General features: G+C 51.0%; 4 protein-coding genes across 4 annotated transcripts; 1 reads left to right on the top strand and 3 right to left on the bottom strand.

The window, feature by feature from the left end:
* Positions 1 to 1,099: 1,099 nt before the first annotated feature.
* Positions 1,100 to 5,476, top strand: FPRO_11805 (uncharacterized protein; the record flags this gene model as incomplete). The annotated part of the gene is made up of 1 exon (XM_031221320.1): positions 1,100 to 5,476. One exon carries the CDS (start codon positions 1,100 to 1,102, stop codon positions 5,474 to 5,476), a length of 4,377 nt encoding a protein of 1,458 aa, XP_031086891.1.
* A 658-nt stretch (positions 5,477 to 6,134) lies between these two features.
* FPRO_11804 (uncharacterized protein) lies at positions 6,135 to 7,568 on the bottom strand (the record flags this gene model as incomplete). The annotated part of the gene is made up of 3 exons (XM_031221319.1): positions 6,135 to 7,124; positions 7,183 to 7,418; positions 7,484 to 7,568. The coding sequence occupies 3 exons, from the start codon at positions 7,566 to 7,568 to the stop codon at positions 6,135 to 6,137; spliced, it is 1,311 nt and encodes a 436-aa protein (XP_031086890.1).
* An 882-nt stretch (positions 7,569 to 8,450) lies between these two features.
* FPRO_11803 (uncharacterized protein) lies at positions 8,451 to 11,199 on the bottom strand (the record flags this gene model as incomplete). The annotated part of the gene is made up of 3 exons (XM_031221318.1): positions 8,451 to 9,807; positions 9,857 to 10,038; positions 10,090 to 11,199. 3 exons carry the CDS (start codon positions 11,197 to 11,199, stop codon positions 8,451 to 8,453), a joined length of 2,649 nt encoding a protein of 882 aa, XP_031086889.1.
* A 4,247-nt stretch (positions 11,200 to 15,446) lies between these two features.
* FPRO_11802 (uncharacterized protein) lies at positions 15,447 to 17,666 on the bottom strand (the record flags this gene model as incomplete). The annotated part of the gene is made up of 1 exon (XM_031221317.1): positions 15,447 to 17,666. One exon carries the CDS (start codon positions 17,664 to 17,666, stop codon positions 15,447 to 15,449), a length of 2,220 nt encoding a protein of 739 aa, XP_031086888.1.
* Positions 17,667 to 18,777: the final 1,111 nt, after the last annotated feature.

Below are 18,777 nucleotides of genomic sequence, written 5' to 3'. Positions count from 1 at the left end.
TAGGATAATATGGATATGCACCCCGAAGGAGGGAACGCGGCGCAGTAGTACGCTTGAGTTAATGTGCTCCGCAGCGATGGATACTACGGCTGCAGCAGTATTTTCTCTCGCTGACCAAACGGATGAGTCGAACTCGGGGGAGGGTTTTATCGCATCGCATCGCATTGCATGGGCGGACTCCACGCCCGAGATGCGATGCCTGGCAGGGCGATGCCTGCAACCTCCCAGTCCCAGTCCCCGGCCAGACCAGGTTTAGGAGAAACGCCACAGTCAGAGTCCTCCATCCTCTCTCTCCTCTACCAAGCATGTACCTCTGCCCATCCCTCAATGTATTCATGTACCAGATGTCGTCGTCCACTCATGATGATGGCCCCAGAAAGGTCGTCCATTGCCTAAATACTACCTCTTCCTAGTTATATGCTCCCGTTTCCGTCTCGGCCCTCCCCGCTGCTACCATCTCCTCTTTGACTTCCATTACTTACAGTACTTACTTTTCTTACCTTATCACATCTATACCCATCCGTTCGCTCTCTAGTGTTGCCACTGTCTTGTGTCTCCTTGTCTATTGCATTGTCTCTTCATCTCTTAAACTTCTTCAAGTCATCTAATTACCCTTTCCCTCTTCCTTGTCCTGTCTCACTTCCTCCACTTACACTCCAACCTTGAACGACACTACTACTGTACTAAAGCCCGCACCTCAAACACTCATCACATCAACCGAAGCGCCAGCTCTACCGTCCGTCAACCAAACTTTTAGACGTGGGTTCATCCCACAGCCCACACCATCACCCAACGAACTAGGCCTCTTCGAGCTGATAAATTTACCCACACCAATTCATAGAGCAACGAATCCCCTCCACACTAATAACGACGACTCTACCTCGCTCTCCCGATTCACGGTCTCGGTTACTATTCTTTCTTTTTTGACTTTCATATATATCGTACACCTACTCAGAATCTTCCCGGCGAAATATGGGATTAAGTATACGAAATCGATCCTGAAGAAGGTTGGAAGATGGAATCTTACAGATTGGGGTCTGGTATCCCGACCAGGCCCTCGGAGCCGTCTCGCATAAGACGGCCTGGTCCGGGAATGACAATGGGAACTGAGCCTGGAGTTATCTCGAATGCTCCAAAGCCACTCAACAGATCAGGAAGGAGGGAAGAGATTCCACGGCCATTACCGAAGCCCTCTTCCATCTCACGTCCATCAGCAAGGCCCCCTCAACCTTCTACTACTCGACGACCGTCAATTCCTCAACCTGTACCACGACCTAGCCTTAATCAGCAGGCCCAATCGTGGGGTTCTTCTTCTACTTCAGCATCCACACGATCAACTGCCAACCATCGTGGAGGTTCCGGATCGTCATCGTCAGCCCAGTCTATGGACAACCCAAGGTCTAACCCAAACGTTCTGCGCAGGAAGAAGTCATCGTTATCTGGTGATGTTAAGACAACACGGACTGGCTCATCCCGGACAGACTCTTCTTCTTCTTCATCCCAGCATAAGCGCCAAGGCTCACTCGACCCTGCTTTCGGCTTCCATCTGGATAGAGAACTTACCAGCAGCCCTGCTGAGATTCAAATTGCTGAGGTTGTAGAGGTAAAGAAACCGTCCAAGTCACCAGTGATCTACCCCGAACTGGACCGCTATCGCAACATTCGACGTCCGTCTGACAGCTCGGATAACCGCATTGAGGTTCCGTTCCGGTTAGCAACGCACGATCTCCCACCCCCAACCCCAGCCAGCCTACTGTTTTCTGGAACTAGTGGAAGTCCATCTACTAGGTTCTCCGAGTCACCTGGACCAGGGTCCTATAGTCGCGACACCACGCCAACCTCAATTGCTTCTCAGTCTCCTGGTCTTGTTGCACCTCTTCGCACTCAGAACAAGAACCGGCTACAAAGCCCCATCCTCAACAGACCTCCTGTGACACGAAGAGCTGGTGGAAGTTTCCCCAACGAGGTTGATGCCATCACCGTTGATCCTCATGGCCTCGCAGCTGTTAGAGAATCTCTGACTTCATCCTCGTCGAACTCCACCGTTCGAGAAGCCACCATCAAGAAGACCAAGAACCTGCCTCCTCCCCCACCCAGTCCTCCACCACGGAAGTCATCACAATACTTTCGTGAGGAGACATCCTCGCCAAAGTCGGTGCGTAAGGTATCAAGACCTGTTTTGCGCTCCCCTTCCCCTGAGAGAAGTGCCCAATCCTCCGCCTCCCCAAGAGCTGTACCCCCGTCACGACCCAGTAGAGATGGCACCCCCGACATGCAATCTCAACTGTTCAACCCCATGCCAGTCATCCACAGCAATCTTTCCACCCAATCCCTCCCATCAACCGAAAGACGTGGAAGTGAATCTGCGAATACAACAGCTTTGTCCCCCCCAAAGCCACAGTACACTCATGGAGGCCGAACAGCATCAACTTCACAACTTCCCATCAGAGGCGAATTGTACGCTCAACCGGCAACCAAGGCAACAGCCGAATCGAAGAAGGGTAAGGGCCTCGAGCCACCTCGAATGACACGCACACCGAGCCCTAACGTGGCAACCTCCTCTTTCTCACGCTTCCCGTTCTTTAGTCGTAAGAAGCACGCCAACGGAGCACAAGCTGAGAAGAATGAGAAGGAAAAGAAGACTCTCCGCAAGGGCCCTGTAGCTGGCACGGGCCATGAAGGTTATGGACGCATTGGTGCTTCCAAGAGACGCAGTGGAAGTATCAGCAATATGACGCGCAACTCTCCTGGTAGTCAGACAACTCAGGAACCCCGTTCTAGCAATGATTCCTTCTTTGCAGACCGGGTCAACCCAGTGGTCATCGCTGGAGGTGCGGTTATCGAGAATAGAAATGCAAGCTCTGAAATCTCTCGGAGTGTTAGCTCCCAGAGCTTGGCGACCCAGGAGTCGAGATTTGGAAGCGCGCAGTCATTGGCAGCATCTCAAGATCAGCCTCGAAACACTTTGTGGCCATCGCCCATGTCACGCACTCCACACCCAGCCTTTGAGGCTCGCCGCCCCTCCGAGAGCAGCGATTCTGAAGGCCCTACAATGAAGTCGACTTTGGCTTTCCGAAGATCTGTGCATCGACTCCGATCTTCGCCTGATGACCCCCTGAAGCTGCCTCAGCCCATCAACACGTCAGGCTATGCATCTTCGCCCATGACAAGCTTTGATACTAGCGTCATGTCTGATGAGTCCCACTTCGAACTGCAACGGGAGATCTCCCACGAGGCCAAGTCTTCCCACCCTGCGCCCAAGAAGCTTGTCAAGAGGCCGCGGTCTCCTCGAAAGTGGAATTTGTTTGGAAGATCAACCCAGACGCAGCAGCCCAAGCAGAGCGAGAAAGTCTCGGCCACTGTCAAACCAGTGGAGAAGAAACCCCTTGCCTTTTACGCTATGATGGATTCTTCAGAACAAGAGGACAGCGAGCCCATGGACATTCAAGATGTTTTGAGGTTTGCCGAGGTTTATGGAAAGTCGCCTAGTGTTGGTGGTACTCCTGAGATTTCGCAAGGCACACCAGAGATGCGGTCGTCGACCAATTCCCCAGTGCGACCTGCAGAGCCAACTCAACCCCCAAGGCGGGAGAGCGTCGAGATGAAGACCAAGCCTCGGCTGCCTGTCCCCCAGCAGACTTTGATGTCCAAGAAGCCTACTTTACAGCCTCCGTCAACGAGCACTACTGCTAGCCGACGAAGCCGACTTCCTCAAGTTGGAAGAATCCCCAAGGTTGTGAGTAACCGTACTGAACATGTGTCACCTATGAGCTTTTCTAGGCCTTTCAGAGCTAGCATGCAGTTGGCGCCTGAGAACCTTGAGGTCTATGACCCTGAGTCAATTGCCAAAGGGCCTTCACCTTCGAGGCCCTCGACTCCTGTTCCTGATCTGACTACCGATGGTTCAACAGCCGGAAGTACCAACAATCTCTCATCTAGAGACTCTAACCCTCCTGCTTTGAGTCGTGTTGAAAAGGAGTTTTTGGCCTTTTCGCCTCGCAAGGACTCCGAGGGAACCATTGGTACATCTAGCTCAAGCTGTTCTGGCATTCTTGCTTTCTCTGGGTCTACTGCCGTAATCCCACAGCCTTATGACCCCCCCGCAGAAGATGAGGTGTGGGATGAGTATGATGATCTCCTTGGAGAAGATGCTGGCAAAGCACTTCCCTCGGCAACTTCTTCACGAGGCACACCGTTTCATCTTGAGACTTACGAGTCGAAGCTGGCTAGCAAGGAGAAGCCCTTGGAGTCGCCGACGGTTGTCTTCGATAAGAAGGCAAGCCGACAATCCAAGGCAACAACCATCTCCAGCACTTGCAGTGCTGACATGACTGAACGCCTTCGGGCGGCTTTCCAACCTCACCCAAGCCCCAGCACTCCCTTCTCAGTCTCCAAGTTTGTTTCGGGATACGAGGACCGCAACACCAACACTGAGGTTCCTGCGGCTGGTGAGGTATCTCGACGAAGCAGTCGATCTTCCCGCAAGACGAGACGATCTGATGCCAGCTCCTCTTCCGAAGATGGGTCACCGCTTGCACAAGTAAATCTCAGAGTTGGTTCAATGACGGTGAGCAAGTGGCTTACCTTCGGGCATGTTCTCTTCAGTGACGTTCGCCATGAACTGGTTCCTGTTGAGGGATCACTGAAGAGGCACTCAATCCTCGTAATTGATGGCCTTGGTAACGATGACTGGTCATTCTATGCTGCGGAAACATACCCGGCTGCTACCTTCTTCAACCTGTCTCCTCGCGCTCCTCTTCCTGAAGAACTCAAGAGTTCATCTTCGAGCTTCCCTCTCAGCCCTCCAAACCACCACCAGATCCAATACATCTCTCACCTCGACAAGTTTCCGTTCGCCCCTCAGAGCTTTACGGCTGTTGTCTATCGCTTCCCTGTCGCAGCTCCTGAAGCATACTACCGCAGCATTCTCACCGAAGCTCGCCGTGTGTTGAAGCCAGGAGGCTTCATCGAGCTCTCTATTCTCGATGTTGACCTAAACAACATGGGCAACCGGGGCCGGCGTACAGTCCGCCGTCTCAAAGAGAGGATCAATGAGAAGACGCCTGATACTAGTCTCGGATCAACCGCGGATCTCATTGTTCGCCTCCTTGGCAAGGTTGGTTTCACTACCATTAAGGCAGCACGAGTGGGTGTGCCCGTGGCAAGTTCCGTCACTCGCTCAGACAGTAAGGCCGACAAGGGCAAAGCTATTGCTGAGAAGAAGAAGGATCCGCCAAGTCTATCCGAGATGATGAGCGACAACAGCCCCTTGGCAGACGAGGGCATCACCAAGATGGTCAGTCGGGTTGGCCGATGGTGGTACACACGGTGCTACGAAAACGCAGCTGGGAACCCCCCTGGAAAGAGCATCTGGAGCGATAAGTCTCTACTCTCTGAAGCTGAAGAGCTCGGTACAAGCCTGAAGCTCATGGTCTGCTGCGCTCGAGCTCCTCTCGAGCGCATCACCAGCGTCTAAGCACTTAACACAACACATTATTTTCTTCCTCTACTTTTCCTTATCGGTCACAACATTGCGCAAGATACGCAAGTTTAATTGGAAAGCATTACAGGTTGGAAGATTCCATGCGGCGCAAGCCCATTCCTCAGAAAAAGAGGCTATACCACAAGATTGAGCCACGGAAAGCAATCTTTATTTCATTTCGTTCCTCTACAGCAGAGGCATAAGTTCTCTGTTACTTATTTGATTAATCTTCAGTGCCGCAGGTCGGGTTAGACCACGCACTGGATGCACTGGTATTCCAAACTACGGGTCATTTTTTTGGGGATTTTTAATATGGGGGAAATGCTGGACATTGCACTCCGCAGAATTTGGAAAAGGAGTGCAAAGAATTGGGGGAAAAAGAAAGACGGGATAGGGATGATTATGAAATCTTGATGATTGAATGTGAGGAGGGGATATGACTTGATATTTGAGCATGTTGCATAGAGATACCCATTCATGCTTTGAGGAGCCAGAACGAGATAGCAAGCGGCATTACTGTTCTTCCACTCTTATTACATCCGTTGCTTCGTCTATTGTTTGCTTTATAAATGCCCGGGCTCTATAGGTTTAAAAGTCTACTATACAGATTGTGTTGTACAATATTTATAGATTGTTACGAGATTCATGAACATCATTCAGTCTTCGTTGGCTCAGCATCCGCCGTGCCCCCAACTTGAGTAGTCTCTTCACTTTCTGGGCTGCCTTCAGCTTCACAAGCTCCCTTATTCTCGAATCCACACTCAACTTCAGAAGAACTCCCCTGTGTAGAAGACTCAACTTGCGAGCGTATCTGATCAACTGGCCATCGCCTGAGAACAGCAACAAACCCACCACCAGTGACTCGCTCACCCACCTTTGGTCGCATCACTTGCACTGCAGCGCCTTCAGGGTTTTCTCTAGGGATAACGGTTTTGACATCCCACTCCTTGCCACCGCCAGTATCAAGAACACCGTCAGCCGTTGTCGAAACCTCGAGCTCAATGACCCTCTCGGGGCGCATGGGCTGGCCTGTGCGAGCAACCCAAGTTTGGAAGTCGGCGATTTGGCTAATGGAGGGCGTGAAGATGACAAGAAGGCCGTTAGGGTGGAGGGCCTGAATAACCTGGGAGGCGTGGTCGTGAGCGGAAGGGAGGTCGAGAATTGCATGAGCAAGGAAAGGCTGGTTGTCCGTCTCAGCAAGACGGGATGAGACATACTCATCTATGGAGCCGACATGAAAGTTTATAGTAGGGAAGTACAAAGAGCGGCGGAAGTGGCGAATCAGTTTATGTGCTGCACGCGAGTGTTTAATGTTCCGGTCAAGGGTATGCAACACGGCGCGACGGCTGGACCGGTAAGAGTCGAGGGCAGCCTGGTCCTTGTCGGCGAGATCAAGACCAAACCCATCGGTCCTGTAGCGTGCCGTGCAGAGGGTGTTTCGCAGGCTTGGAGGTACAGCTGGATTCGCTGCATGAAGAGCACGAGCGAGGTGTAGCGTCAAGCTCCCCATTCCAGTACCAGCCTCAAATATCTCAAACGGCTGGGTTGGATGATTGGGATCTACGTCGTGTGCCTCTTCACCAGGCCGGGGAAGGTTTAAATCGAGGAGCGACACGATGGTGTTCGCATGGTGGGGATAGATCTAAGAATCAATTCCATATCAGTAATAGTTATCGAGCGCGCTTGGCACTGTATCGTACCGGTGTGGCTTGTCGAGGGCTGTTAATGATGTATGAAGCCAAGGTCGGCTCGTGAAGAGTGACAGGACGTCCGGAGCTATCATTCAGAACATCAAGCACCTGACGACCAATGAGTTCGGATGAACCGATAGAGGCACCATAACCAAGTCTTATTTTCGTATCGGCGCGAAGAGGGGACGTAAGATGCCATTTGGGAGCTTTGGTACCCTGTTGGCGCAGGAAGAGAACGTCATTCTCTGGGGGCCGTGGGGTTAGCATCCATGATGAGACTTCGGGAGGGCGAAGGCGGGAATTTACTTACCTTGGATTGTGCGCGATGAAGAGTAGAATCGTCCCAGGGGGGTAGAAGAGATGCCCACGAGGGCTGAAGGGTGGGATAGGCGCATGATAGGATCTTGAGCTGTGCAGAGGTTGCCATGATGACGATTTGTAGAGGTTTTCGTTTTGTGCCGGGGATAGCTCGGAAATAATTCACAGGGATCATGGCTGCGGCGCCCGTTTGAACCACAGAATTGAAAGGTATAGTAGATACTCAGTAATGTTGTTGGAACACGTTGTTGAAAACATAGAATTTATGTTTTGTCAGTAGATAACTGTTGTAGATAAATGTCTATTTGTATTACCTGATTTCACTACCAAGGTATCGACTTGTAATTTTGGCCCAGGGTATCGCCTTCCCTCGTTGTGGAGGGGATTGTTCATATCCTTCTTTGCTTCCTTCCGACCTTAGGTCTCAAACCTTCGCGCCTGCCTTGCACCTTCTCAATGTAAACCCCTTCATTTCTCTTTAGAGCGGCGTCATTTTGAAGACTCCCCAAACTCCGCCATCATCCAACCTCGTCTTGTCTCATCAATACCCGGCGCGTCAGTTACTATTATACAATGGGGGATGTCATATCATAATCGACCAAAACCAAAATGTTCAAGCACGTTTCCCCCAAATCCTGCTGTGCTGTGCCGTGCTGGCTAACGCAAAACCCAAAGAACAAACGCCGGTCCATGAGACGTTAAAACCCACAAAGAAGATATGCTTGCTCGGTACCAGACTCCAGGCTGTGTACTCATCAATGGGATCATGATCGAATCCAAAGTTATCGGTGCCAAGATATGTACATACACAGGCGACACGTGTAGTAGTATATCGTGCAGTCGTTGAAGCCGCGTTCGTCACCAATACTTATTGAAAACACCGGCTTCATCGAATTACATGCGTCGGATCCTGATACTACGCATCAGGACCAAGAACAATAAACGATCTGAGATCCTGCTCAGATGAACGAATATTTTGAGCTCGACATTTGCTGCCCCATCGCGGCCGCCCACGAGTCCTGTGCTTGGAGCTGTTGTGGGCGTTGCTGCTGTGGCTGCCGATGCTGATATTGCTGCTGGCGTTGCTGGTGCTGATGAGGAATATGTTCTGGTGCGTGCTCCGTGGTATGGAAGTCCTCCTCGAAGTACACGACAACGCGAACCCCGACATGTTCTTCGAGGAATTGAACACCAGAATCGTATCGACGCCGACAGCGCTTCGTCCAAGGATCGACCTTGACGGGACTGTGATAGCAGAACATGTTCGGTTGCTGGCTACGAATAGGGAACAGAAGTCCTATGCCCCTCATATGATGCCAGAGGTCGATCGTTGCTTGCTTAGTTGCATCAGCTTGAGGGTGCGCCGCGAACATCAACTGGACAATTGTATATCGCAGAACGAGAACATCGACGCTTTCAGGACCTAGTCGTTGCTCCATTTGTCGCTGCAGCAGTCGCAGTTCTCCCACCAATTTCTCCAGTCGCTCTTGGTTCACATGATTATAAAACATGGCTAGGTCAACCCATGTTCGAGCCACATAGGGATGTTTGCGACCATAAATGGCCTCCAGCTCCTCAGCGATGGTTGGAATGCTTCCCCACAGCAGTTCCGATAGTGTGCCTGGTCCATGCTTCTGTTGCACCTCATATAAGCAGGAGAAGATCTGCCGGAGGGGATGTGACCTCTCGAAGTTAGTCGTCGAGTAAGCCGCTAGATACTTGCAGAGTGCCGTCATCATTCCTGGATCGCGATGAACCATACCCAGAAGCAACTCCTTGATTCCCTGAGGAGAAAGCTTCTTCAGATCTGATTCAAGCTGTTGGAAAGCCTTCATCAGAAAATGGCCACCCTGATCGTGGTCCTTCATCTCGAAATAGTGGTTAGCCTCGAGAAGAAGATCACTTGAACCCGCCCCCCACACCATGATAGTTTGCCATCCAATTTGGGCGTCAGTCTCGACTTCGAATTGTCGACATTGCAAGAATGCTTTTCTCATGTTGCTGATGATGATTTCCTGAGCCCGAAGGAGATCCGGTGATTGGAGATACCCTGGTGTTGGAGGCGGAGTTGGTGTTCTGCATCTGATATGTGCCGGCAAATCGGCAGGCAGTTCGAAATCAACCAAGTCGTACTCGGTAACACCCTTTCTCTTCAAGTAGGTGCCCAGGTTGACAACCTTGCCGTTACGAACGAATTCGGACACCTTACCCTCAGCGTCACGCTGGAATTTCATGGACAGCAGGCGCTTTACTTCCTCTTCGGTATTATTCTTCACAAAACCCCATTGCGAGAATCGAGTCTTGTACATTTTTGGCCTACAAAGGATGAGTTATGGCACTCAGTGGGAGATGAATAAGGACTTACGTTGCCTGGAAGCCATACTGGTCGGCCATGACAGACATGACCTCTTTAAGTGGTTTCCTTTCCTCAAGATATAGTTTACGGATTGTGTGCTTGAAGGATTCCCATGCCTCAGCCGGAACCTGTTCTCTTGAAGGACGACTTCCTGCTTGAGATCGTTGAGATACGGAAGTTCTTCGTTCATTCTAAGAAGAGTTAGCAATAGGTCATATCGATCTGAATTTCATGAAACATACCGGAGGCAGCATGGAGGAGGTAGAGGCTTGAGAAAGTTGTGGTGTAGAGGGTTCCTGTTTAATAGGAGGGCTAAAAGGTCCTGGTGTAGACATTGATGATCGGGAGGGTTGTCGAACAGGCCTGGGTGGTTTGACAGGCGGCTTCGCTGGGGCTTTGCCTTTAGCATTAAAGGTGGAATTGGTATTGAAATCCAAGACCAGCTGGCTTCCGGCGTTCATCACTGGTTTAGGTGTAGAGGGGATCGGGGGTTTTGCGAAATAGCCGGAGTTTGAGGAAGTACTGCTGCCTTGTGGTTGATCCAAGGAGGGTTTAGAAGTCATTGGTACTGGTGGCCGCCATATGGCAAATCCAGGCGTACCCGGCACACCTGGGGTAACTGGGCCGGAAGAGGTGATTTTGGCGTTCATGTTAGAATTTGGCATCATTGAAGGCCCAGCCATGGATGCTGTCTCCATCGGGGTCGTCACTCTATTGTTGTTGACCATGAAACTGTTCATACTCCCGAAGGGACCGGACGGCGAACCCACACCTGGACTGTGGACTGGTATATCATGAAATCCGCCAAAAGCGAGGGCGGGCGGCGGGCTAACGATTGGACTGGTGACTCTTGAATGACCGCTCAAGAGTCCATAGTTGGGCTCTGCAGGACTGGCAAGAGGACTTGTAACGATAGGCGAGGTGACACTGAAGTTTCCGAACGGCGAGGAAACAGGAGGCTCTTGATGTACTGGGCTTGTTACGACGTTCGATGGTCTTGGAGGTAGAGGGGGCGCAAAAGATTTGTTCTCGAAATGCGCAACCAGGCGTCCAACGCCACCTCCTCCACCATGCGAAGAGCTCATGTTATCGAGTTCGACATCTTGAGACATGGGGTCGTGTTGATCGAATCGCAAGTCATATTCTGCCGATGGAGTTGGCGCCCAATCCATGCTGGATGAGTCGCCATAGGATGCGCCGCCATCGTGATATGATTGCGAATTTCCCGTCGAGAAACTATTTGTGTTGTTATTGTTCATGGTGAACCTGTGCCAGCCTTGGTCGGCGAAACCATACGACGGATCCTCATTGTTGTCGGAAGGGCGAGGCCCGCCTGCTGAATGGTTAAACATGTCGCCGGTGATGCCCAGGCCGGACGTGAGAGGCCCGGTCCGCTGGCTGAAAGGCAGTCAATGACGGACTGAGGCGAGTCGAAGGCCTCGGCTGTGTCCTCAGTCGCCAATGCGAGAATTCATCACTCGTTAATGTGGCGAGCGGGAGAGCTCAGATGGAGGTTCAAGAACGGGAGGATGAATAGGCGGGTAGAAACGCCCATGACTATCGGTACGTATAATAATAAGGAAGAACGCTCGAATGGACGGTACAGGCAAGAGCGAGCAGAACCAGACCAAGAACGACAACCCAGCGGACACTACCAGGACTGGGGTGTCTGCCGCCTGTAGGACAGTGCAGTGCACCAAAGCAATGGCCAGGGCCTGCTAACGTTATCGTTCCCCAGACTTGACGCAGCAGCTAGACAAGATATGGGCGATGCTGTGATAGGACCATCAATACAATGGGAGCCAGAAAAAAGACGGGGAATGTCCACGGCCAGAACGCCAAGTAATGCGCGTGAGAGAGCGCCAGCAAAAGTTCCCTCGCCAAAGTTTCCCAGAAAGGCAACCCAATATGTTGTCTAGAGGAGGCTGGAGTGGGCTCTTTGAGGGAGATAAGAGGGAAACAGACATATCCTCGGTTCAGCAGTTCCGAGGGTTTATGGTTAAAACCAAACACGGTCAAAATTCATCCAGGCACAGCTAAAACATTGCAGCAATGACTCTCAAAACCAACAACTCGAGTTACCAGGCAGTGCAGAGGCGACAAGAGAGAGAACGACCTCAAGAGGACGAATTATGAATTGGAGATTCAGCAGCACAGAGAAAGAAGGGCCGATAAGGCTGCACTAGAAACTTAGGAAGACAACGCCATCGCTGGGGTCGATGATACTCAACCAGTGACATGAGAGCTTTCAGGGGTGCGCTTGTGAGAGCATGCGACCAAACGGCCCAAAGCAGAAGGTGGACAAGACGGAGACACCACCCTAACTTAGAAGCACCAATCATGTTAACTCGATACGGCTCTGGGGGCTCGTACCGACAGGGCAATCTGCCGAGGGGATGAGCATTCCAGCGTGTTATCCTGTGTTTATGCTCTGAGGACATTGAGTTCTGAGATATTCCAGAAGGCTTCGTTATCTTGGTTTTCTCTCTCAGCTCAGCTGAATCAAAGGCACCACGAGAGACAAGACGCAACTCTATTCCCCTGATATTGTCAGGAGCTGCAGGAGTGACAACACGATCGGCACGGCACATTCGGCGGACAAGAAGAAATGGGAATGGTTTCGGAGAAGCCTGGGATGGACTTGAACTTGGAAACTTTACTGGCCGTCCGATCGCTTCGGCCGTGGCGCACGCCACTGTCTGTTCGACCTGCTGTTTCTGAGGCCACACCGTGAGTTGGTCTGAGTGGCTAGTGACGAAGTTTGCAGGCGTTGTCACCCTGGAATGATTGCTGCTTGAGCGCGAATCAGGGTACCGAGACACAGGCTCTGTTGCGAAGCTCAGTATCTCGACGCGAAGGAGCTCTATCGATCTTCAGTCAGTCTACTCCAATCAAATGAGGAGACTGCCCTTGGTCAGTGGTTATCTTGCAAATTAAGGAAGACACAATGTTGTGGGGGAGCGAGAGCCGTGCTTCTTACTGGCTCTGTAGCCAAGCCGGCTCCCGCCGATAGCCTAGAAATGAGCCTTCAAGGCTTTCCTGTCGTCCACATGGTGCCGTTGTCTTAGAAGTCTCGTTTTCTCGTAATTTGTTCCGAAGAGAAGGAAATTCCGAATGTTCATAAGAGGACTAACAACGCCTTACTGAACCCGAATAACGCAAGATCAACCTTGGGAAGTGTCGCTCGCTTGGATGATTCGAGAACTGTAAAGTTCAGAGAGAAGTCATTTTGTCAGTTGTGATTGATTGTTCGTTTTTACGAGAGGGTGCGAATGGGCTGAAAATGGAACGTTCCATGTTGGCTGGAGCCATGACATGCCATGCCACACAGCCCCTGGTCCGGCAACGGCTCCCACAAGTCGAAATGAACTCGGCCGAGAGAGCGGCCGAGTTATCTCGAAGAACTGATGCGTGTCGTTGGAAGACAACGAGTTGCTTGTTATTCTATGCAATACTCTTCAAAATATCACACGGATATGACCGTCAATGCAATTCATCAGAAAAGCAAGTCTTTGTCTCTAATTCAGGTTGCTATGATAGCGTCTGTTCTGTGCCCGAGTGTCCTGGGGATATGACCCAAGATAGCATAGTCAAGCCCATGCTTGCCTTGCCTCGCCTTGCCTTGCCTTGCCTTGCATGTGCGTTGCTCGCTCGATGCCGGCACCCCCTGTCCCCTGCTCCCATTGAACGACGGAGATCATGCCGCAACTCCATCTCGCACGATCCAGTAAGCTCGTCATCGGGTCCCTGAAAGCAGTCACTGGAGTTTACTCCATAATATCACTCCAGACGTTGTGATGCTATTACGAGATTTACGGCGTCTTTCTCAGGGGTCCAATTGAAGCAGATTGATGAAGAGCAAGCCGCTGCCAAGTCTGAGATCAGCAGTAGGGTCAAGCCACATTGTACACGGTAATCTGGTCCGCGTCCGCCGCGACTCTAGCTAAATGCCCCGAGACATAGCCTGCGGCCCAGTCGGTTCATATCGCTGGATGCGGCACCACGTCTGACAACGTCTACAGCTAGCCTGCTTGAGGCCCCCCCTAAGTGTTCCATCCGTCCTTCTTTTCTTCCTTTCGAAGGACAGTGATAAGGGGGAAATTCAAGGCAGCAAGGGGGAGCTGAGTTCCTGTGCTGATACTGAACTGTGTGTTCATTGGATGGCTCCTAGTAGATTGAATCGACTCATGACTTCATGGTTCGTTGTCAGTTGTCCCCAGCAGATAAAAATAGCCACATCAATGGCCAGGCTTTGCAGATCTCTTAGCTGATACAGAGTACATACAGAGGGGCTCCAGCTGATAAGACAAATGTGACCTTGTGTTAAGCGACTGGTCAGTCATCAACGAGGGGGAACAACCCCCCCGAACAGGAGTTGGGCGTAAATATAAGCATATTTTGTAATGGGAGTTTAAGGCGTTAACTTAAAGCCATCAGTGAGTGGCATTACGACCCGAGATATGCTATGCAGTGCAGTCGAACCTTGAGTCAAATTAACCTCTGCAAGAAACAATAAACGGGCCGGTAACTCTATCAACGTTGGCCGTTGTCAGACTCAGCCCATGAATGAAGAGTAGCATGTGACCAAGATAACTGAACATACATAGTAATAACCCTGTACTGTATGGGGGGATAGCTACAGAGCATTTTTTGAAAGCATGGAGAAGCTAGACATGTCTATGGTGAAGACAAACTAACTGGGCGTTTTGCGTTTTCAGAGACTGTTGTTCTTTTTGCAAGATGGGGAAGATAATAGAATGTTCATTGTTTGTATACCTTGAGAAGGCATTCTTGCACAGAATGACGTCGGTGGAATCAGACGATGCTGATAAGAATACGACAAATGGCTTTTCAATGAGACAAATACACAGCATTCAAACGAGGGGGTTCACGCAGCAACTGCCTCAAGTCGTGCATTGGAAACCATCACCATATGCATTGCCTCATAAATGCGTAGCCACTCTTACCAAAGTGTATGTTATTCTAGACACAAGTCTGCGTAGTTGAAGCCGCGTAGGACCAAGTAAAGATTACCTTGTTGAGGATTTCTCACAGATGAAAAGATCGCGTTTGACATTTGGCACTAGAACATAACAGAGTATAAAAACACCTTTCTATCCATTTTGGTATAACCTTTTTCTACTCCTGAAAGCCTACGAGTGGTATGGTTTAATGTAAAAACGAAGAAACAAAGTGGGTAATCGAAGAATAAGAAGACAAAGGATGTCAAGATAGAACGAACCGAACCCAAGACAGCCAAAGCACAAATGCCAAAACACAAACAAATGCTAGAATTACACAACCGAACCGCATCATACTAATACCCTGAAACAACACCTTCCGTCATTCTTCCTAGTTTGATCAATCCGTTACCCATGTGCCCCTTTGTCCCGTCATGTAGTCGTATAAAGATTCGTAGAAGGGGCGCGCAATAGATTGTAATGTAGTTGTAAGGGAGCCGCCGGCGTGTTGGCAGCAGCGCAACCGATGGTTTAAAAAACATCGAGTTGGTTATGGGCAATATTCGAGAACAGACCTCTGGTCCAAGTTGAATGAAGTCAAGATACTTGCTGTGACTTTAGAGTCGTACAAGTGAATGTCAGGAAACTTCCTCGCCGTCCTTCTCTTCGCGGAAACGTATTCCGCCTTCGACATTGATAGCACCCTGAACCCAGGGGGTCTTGGCCACCTTATCGACGGTCCAACGACCCCTGGCTCGCCTTAGCAACCCTTCTGTGATCTCCATAGCACCTAGGAGACCCTTCTGCTTGAACTTGGCTTCGTCGCCATCGTGATCAGTGTCATCGCCGTAGTATTCTACCCATTTCCATTCGACTCTCGCGATGCGGTGGCTAGTGCGACTGCGCATGCGATGCGCTTCACTCATACCTGGGTGAGGATCAAAGGGAAGTCGAGCCTCAAGAAGAGCGTACAGAAGAACACCGAGTGACCAAGCATCGGTTGCTCGTCCATCGTAAGGTTGTCCCATGATGACCTCGGGAGCTGCATAGTCTTCTGATCCACATCGAGTTTCCAGTTTCTCATCATCGGCGATGCGTCTCGAAAGGCCCAGATCACTCAGAATTACCACTGAGTAAGGGTAGGTAGCCCAGTCGATCGATGGGTCGGCAAGCTCAGAAGGGGTGAGGTTGACGAGGACATTCTCGAGTTTGATATCTCGGTGAACAATTCTCCTTTCGTGGAGATAGCTTACAGCACCAACCATTTCGGCAAATATTCTTCGCAATAGAGGCTCTTTGAGCACGCCACGATGACTGGTCGCGATATCAAACATATCACCTCCAGGGCAATAGCTCAAGACAAGGATGGCCCGAGTAGGCTCAATGCTCCAAGCTTTTAGGTCGACAAGTGAGGGGTGGTGGATCGAAAGCATGATTTCAAGTTCACGTTTTAGACTCATCTCAACACGTTCCTCGCTGGCGCCACCCTTTGGACCATGCTCGCAGACCTTCACGGCAACTAAAGTCTTACGGTCAAGGCTTTGTTCCGGTTTTGGTGTCAGCCTTCCGTGGTCAACTTCGAAAGAGTCTTCGTCGGGTTCAGTCTGGCTTGTAGCCAGCATAACCCTACTGAAGGTTCCCTGACCAAGCATCCGCACGGCCCTCCATCGGCGCCGCTTCTTATCATTGCGTCCATTTGCTTCGAAATATTCGAATTGGGGTCCTTTGGGCTTGCCGGCGCCATCAGCAGAGTCTCGCGAAGATTCGCTTGGTGGAGGAGTTGGTGGCTGGACCACCGAAGGGGTAAGTCCCCGCGATTCTGCAAGGTTAAGCTCTCTTCGAAGCTGCGGTTCATGGGACCTTGCTGAAGCCTCGGCATTGGGTCGTGCTGAAACGGATATTTGTCTCTTAGGAATACCCATAGGATCAGGAACGTATTCGCTCACGCTTCGGTTTCGTGTATGCTGTCGTGGCTGCTGGTTAGAAGGCGATTGTGTATGAACATGGTCGCCAGGCTCGAGGGTTGAATAGATTTTACGTTTGGCACCATTGGAAAGTGCTGCATCAATCGATTCACCTGTACTCGTAACCAGAACAGAGCCCTCTCCTACGCTTTTGAGGCGCTGTTGGGGAGGTGACGCAGAACCTGCGCTCAGCCTCTTCCAGGGTCCTGGGGAATCACCCGACATGAGCGGGCTTGGAAGAGGCGTCATATCCCCCATGGCAGAAATAATAGGACTAGGTACCAAACTGCTTGTGCCGCTGGCAGAACCAAGACTGTTAGTCAAGGCAGCTTTCAAACTTGGTGTCCGGGAGATGGGATGAAGGCTGTTAGACGAAGCCCTGTGGTTCAACGTCAACGAGCCGCGGGATGAACCACTGCCATTCCCGTTGCTGTTATTAAATGATTCACGGCGGTCTGGGGTTACGGGACGTGCAGCAAAGTCAGTTGAGATACGCAAGGATCCCACAGGACTGACGGAGCGTCTTGGAATAGCCGGTGACCCAGTGGACAGTGTATTGGATTGTGGTTGCGGGAGTTCGCCCTCTTGTATGGAAATCGGTGCTATTGCATCCGCACGGAAATGAGCAAGCGGCGGCGTTGTGACAGAGACATCAGGAAGCGTGAAGGACGACAAGGGACTGGTGGATAATGTAGCGTAGGCGTGGTCGTGCCGACGGGAAGTTGGTGTAAGGGAGGCCCCAGCACGAGAAGGTGTATGTGCAGGAACTGGTATGGGACGAGAAGTTGAGCGAAGGGAGGTATCACGGCCTCTAAAAGAGTTGTTTCCTGTATCTTGAGAGTTGTCGTCGAGGGGCAGGGCCGTCGCAGTTCGGGGGGCGTGGGGCGTGTTCATGGCTCCGCGCTGTCGGGTCGTCGGAGTCGCTTAGAACCAGATTAAGGTCTAGCGAATTTGTAGGAGGGGGAAAGTTGAGCAATCGTCGTTTGTTTAGATCGCGAGACTGTTGAATTGGCTGTCAGCCTGCTGCGAATGAGATGAGTACGAAAATGGAATTGGCTAAGTCGCTGTATTCCGAAATTCAGGTGGGGTGACGAGTGTTGATATTCAGAGACAATGCAATTATGAGATCTTGAAGACCTTAGGAACGTACCTTGGCGCAAGGGAAACTCTGGGGGAATGCGAATGCGTCAAGGGAGCACGGTGCTAAGGAATGGGCTTGGCGATGCTGGTTGAGGGAGCGTTGATCGAGTTGAAGGAGTCCAAGGGGTTCGTTTATAAGGACGAGGAGAACGGCGGAAGGAAGAGGAAGAAATTGGCCAAAGGCTCTTCTATAACGCGAACATGAGAGGCGATTCGAAACGTCGTTCAGAGGAGGGAGGGTGAATGTGTCGACAGTGTCGCTCAAAAAGAGCGAGAACAGGAGAAAGAGAAGAACAGAAAAGAAAGAAGAGGAGAAGTCAAAGGAGTCGAGATCGACGTGAACAGCCAAGATTTGGGTGGTTGATCGTTCGTGGGTCCGCACAGCACAGCACAGAACAGTACTACAGCAGTAGCATGGAAGGCCAGGCCTCTGACCTTTGAATTGTGAGAAGCAAAAGACAAGCTCTCTAAGAGAAGGGATGGATGTCAGAAAACTGAAGAGCTGATCATGGGTGACAGAAACATCTGGGCAATGTCTGTGATAAAATAGGAGATGTTGATGACTGCCTTACCTGATTATTTTAGCCCCCTAGTCCGAGGTCTTGGGTCTTTTTGCACTCCGAGGGGCACCGCACTTGGAGGGCGTGACTGCCACTAGCTTCAAGGACTAGCTAGCCTCCACTAGCACAAGTGCAGGTGCGATGTGCTAGGTTAGCACCACCTAGAGATTGACCGGGGATCGGAGCGGGTCCTTCCTGTCTCTCGTTTGTCCCGTCTCTGTGACTCCTTCTGTCTGAACTCGTCTCGCTGTGTCGTCTTTTGTTCTTTTCTCGACTGTTTGTGTTTGAACTCGCTTTTAGATCAA

The sequence above is a fragment of the Fusarium proliferatum genome, assembly GCF_900067095.1.
Source record: "Fusarium proliferatum ET1 genome assembly, contig: FPRO_scaffold010, whole genome shotgun sequence".
NCBI classification, from domain to species: Eukaryota; Fungi; Ascomycota; class Sordariomycetes; order Hypocreales; family Nectriaceae; genus Fusarium; species Fusarium proliferatum.
This window is presented reverse-complemented; position numbering and strand designations above follow the sequence as displayed.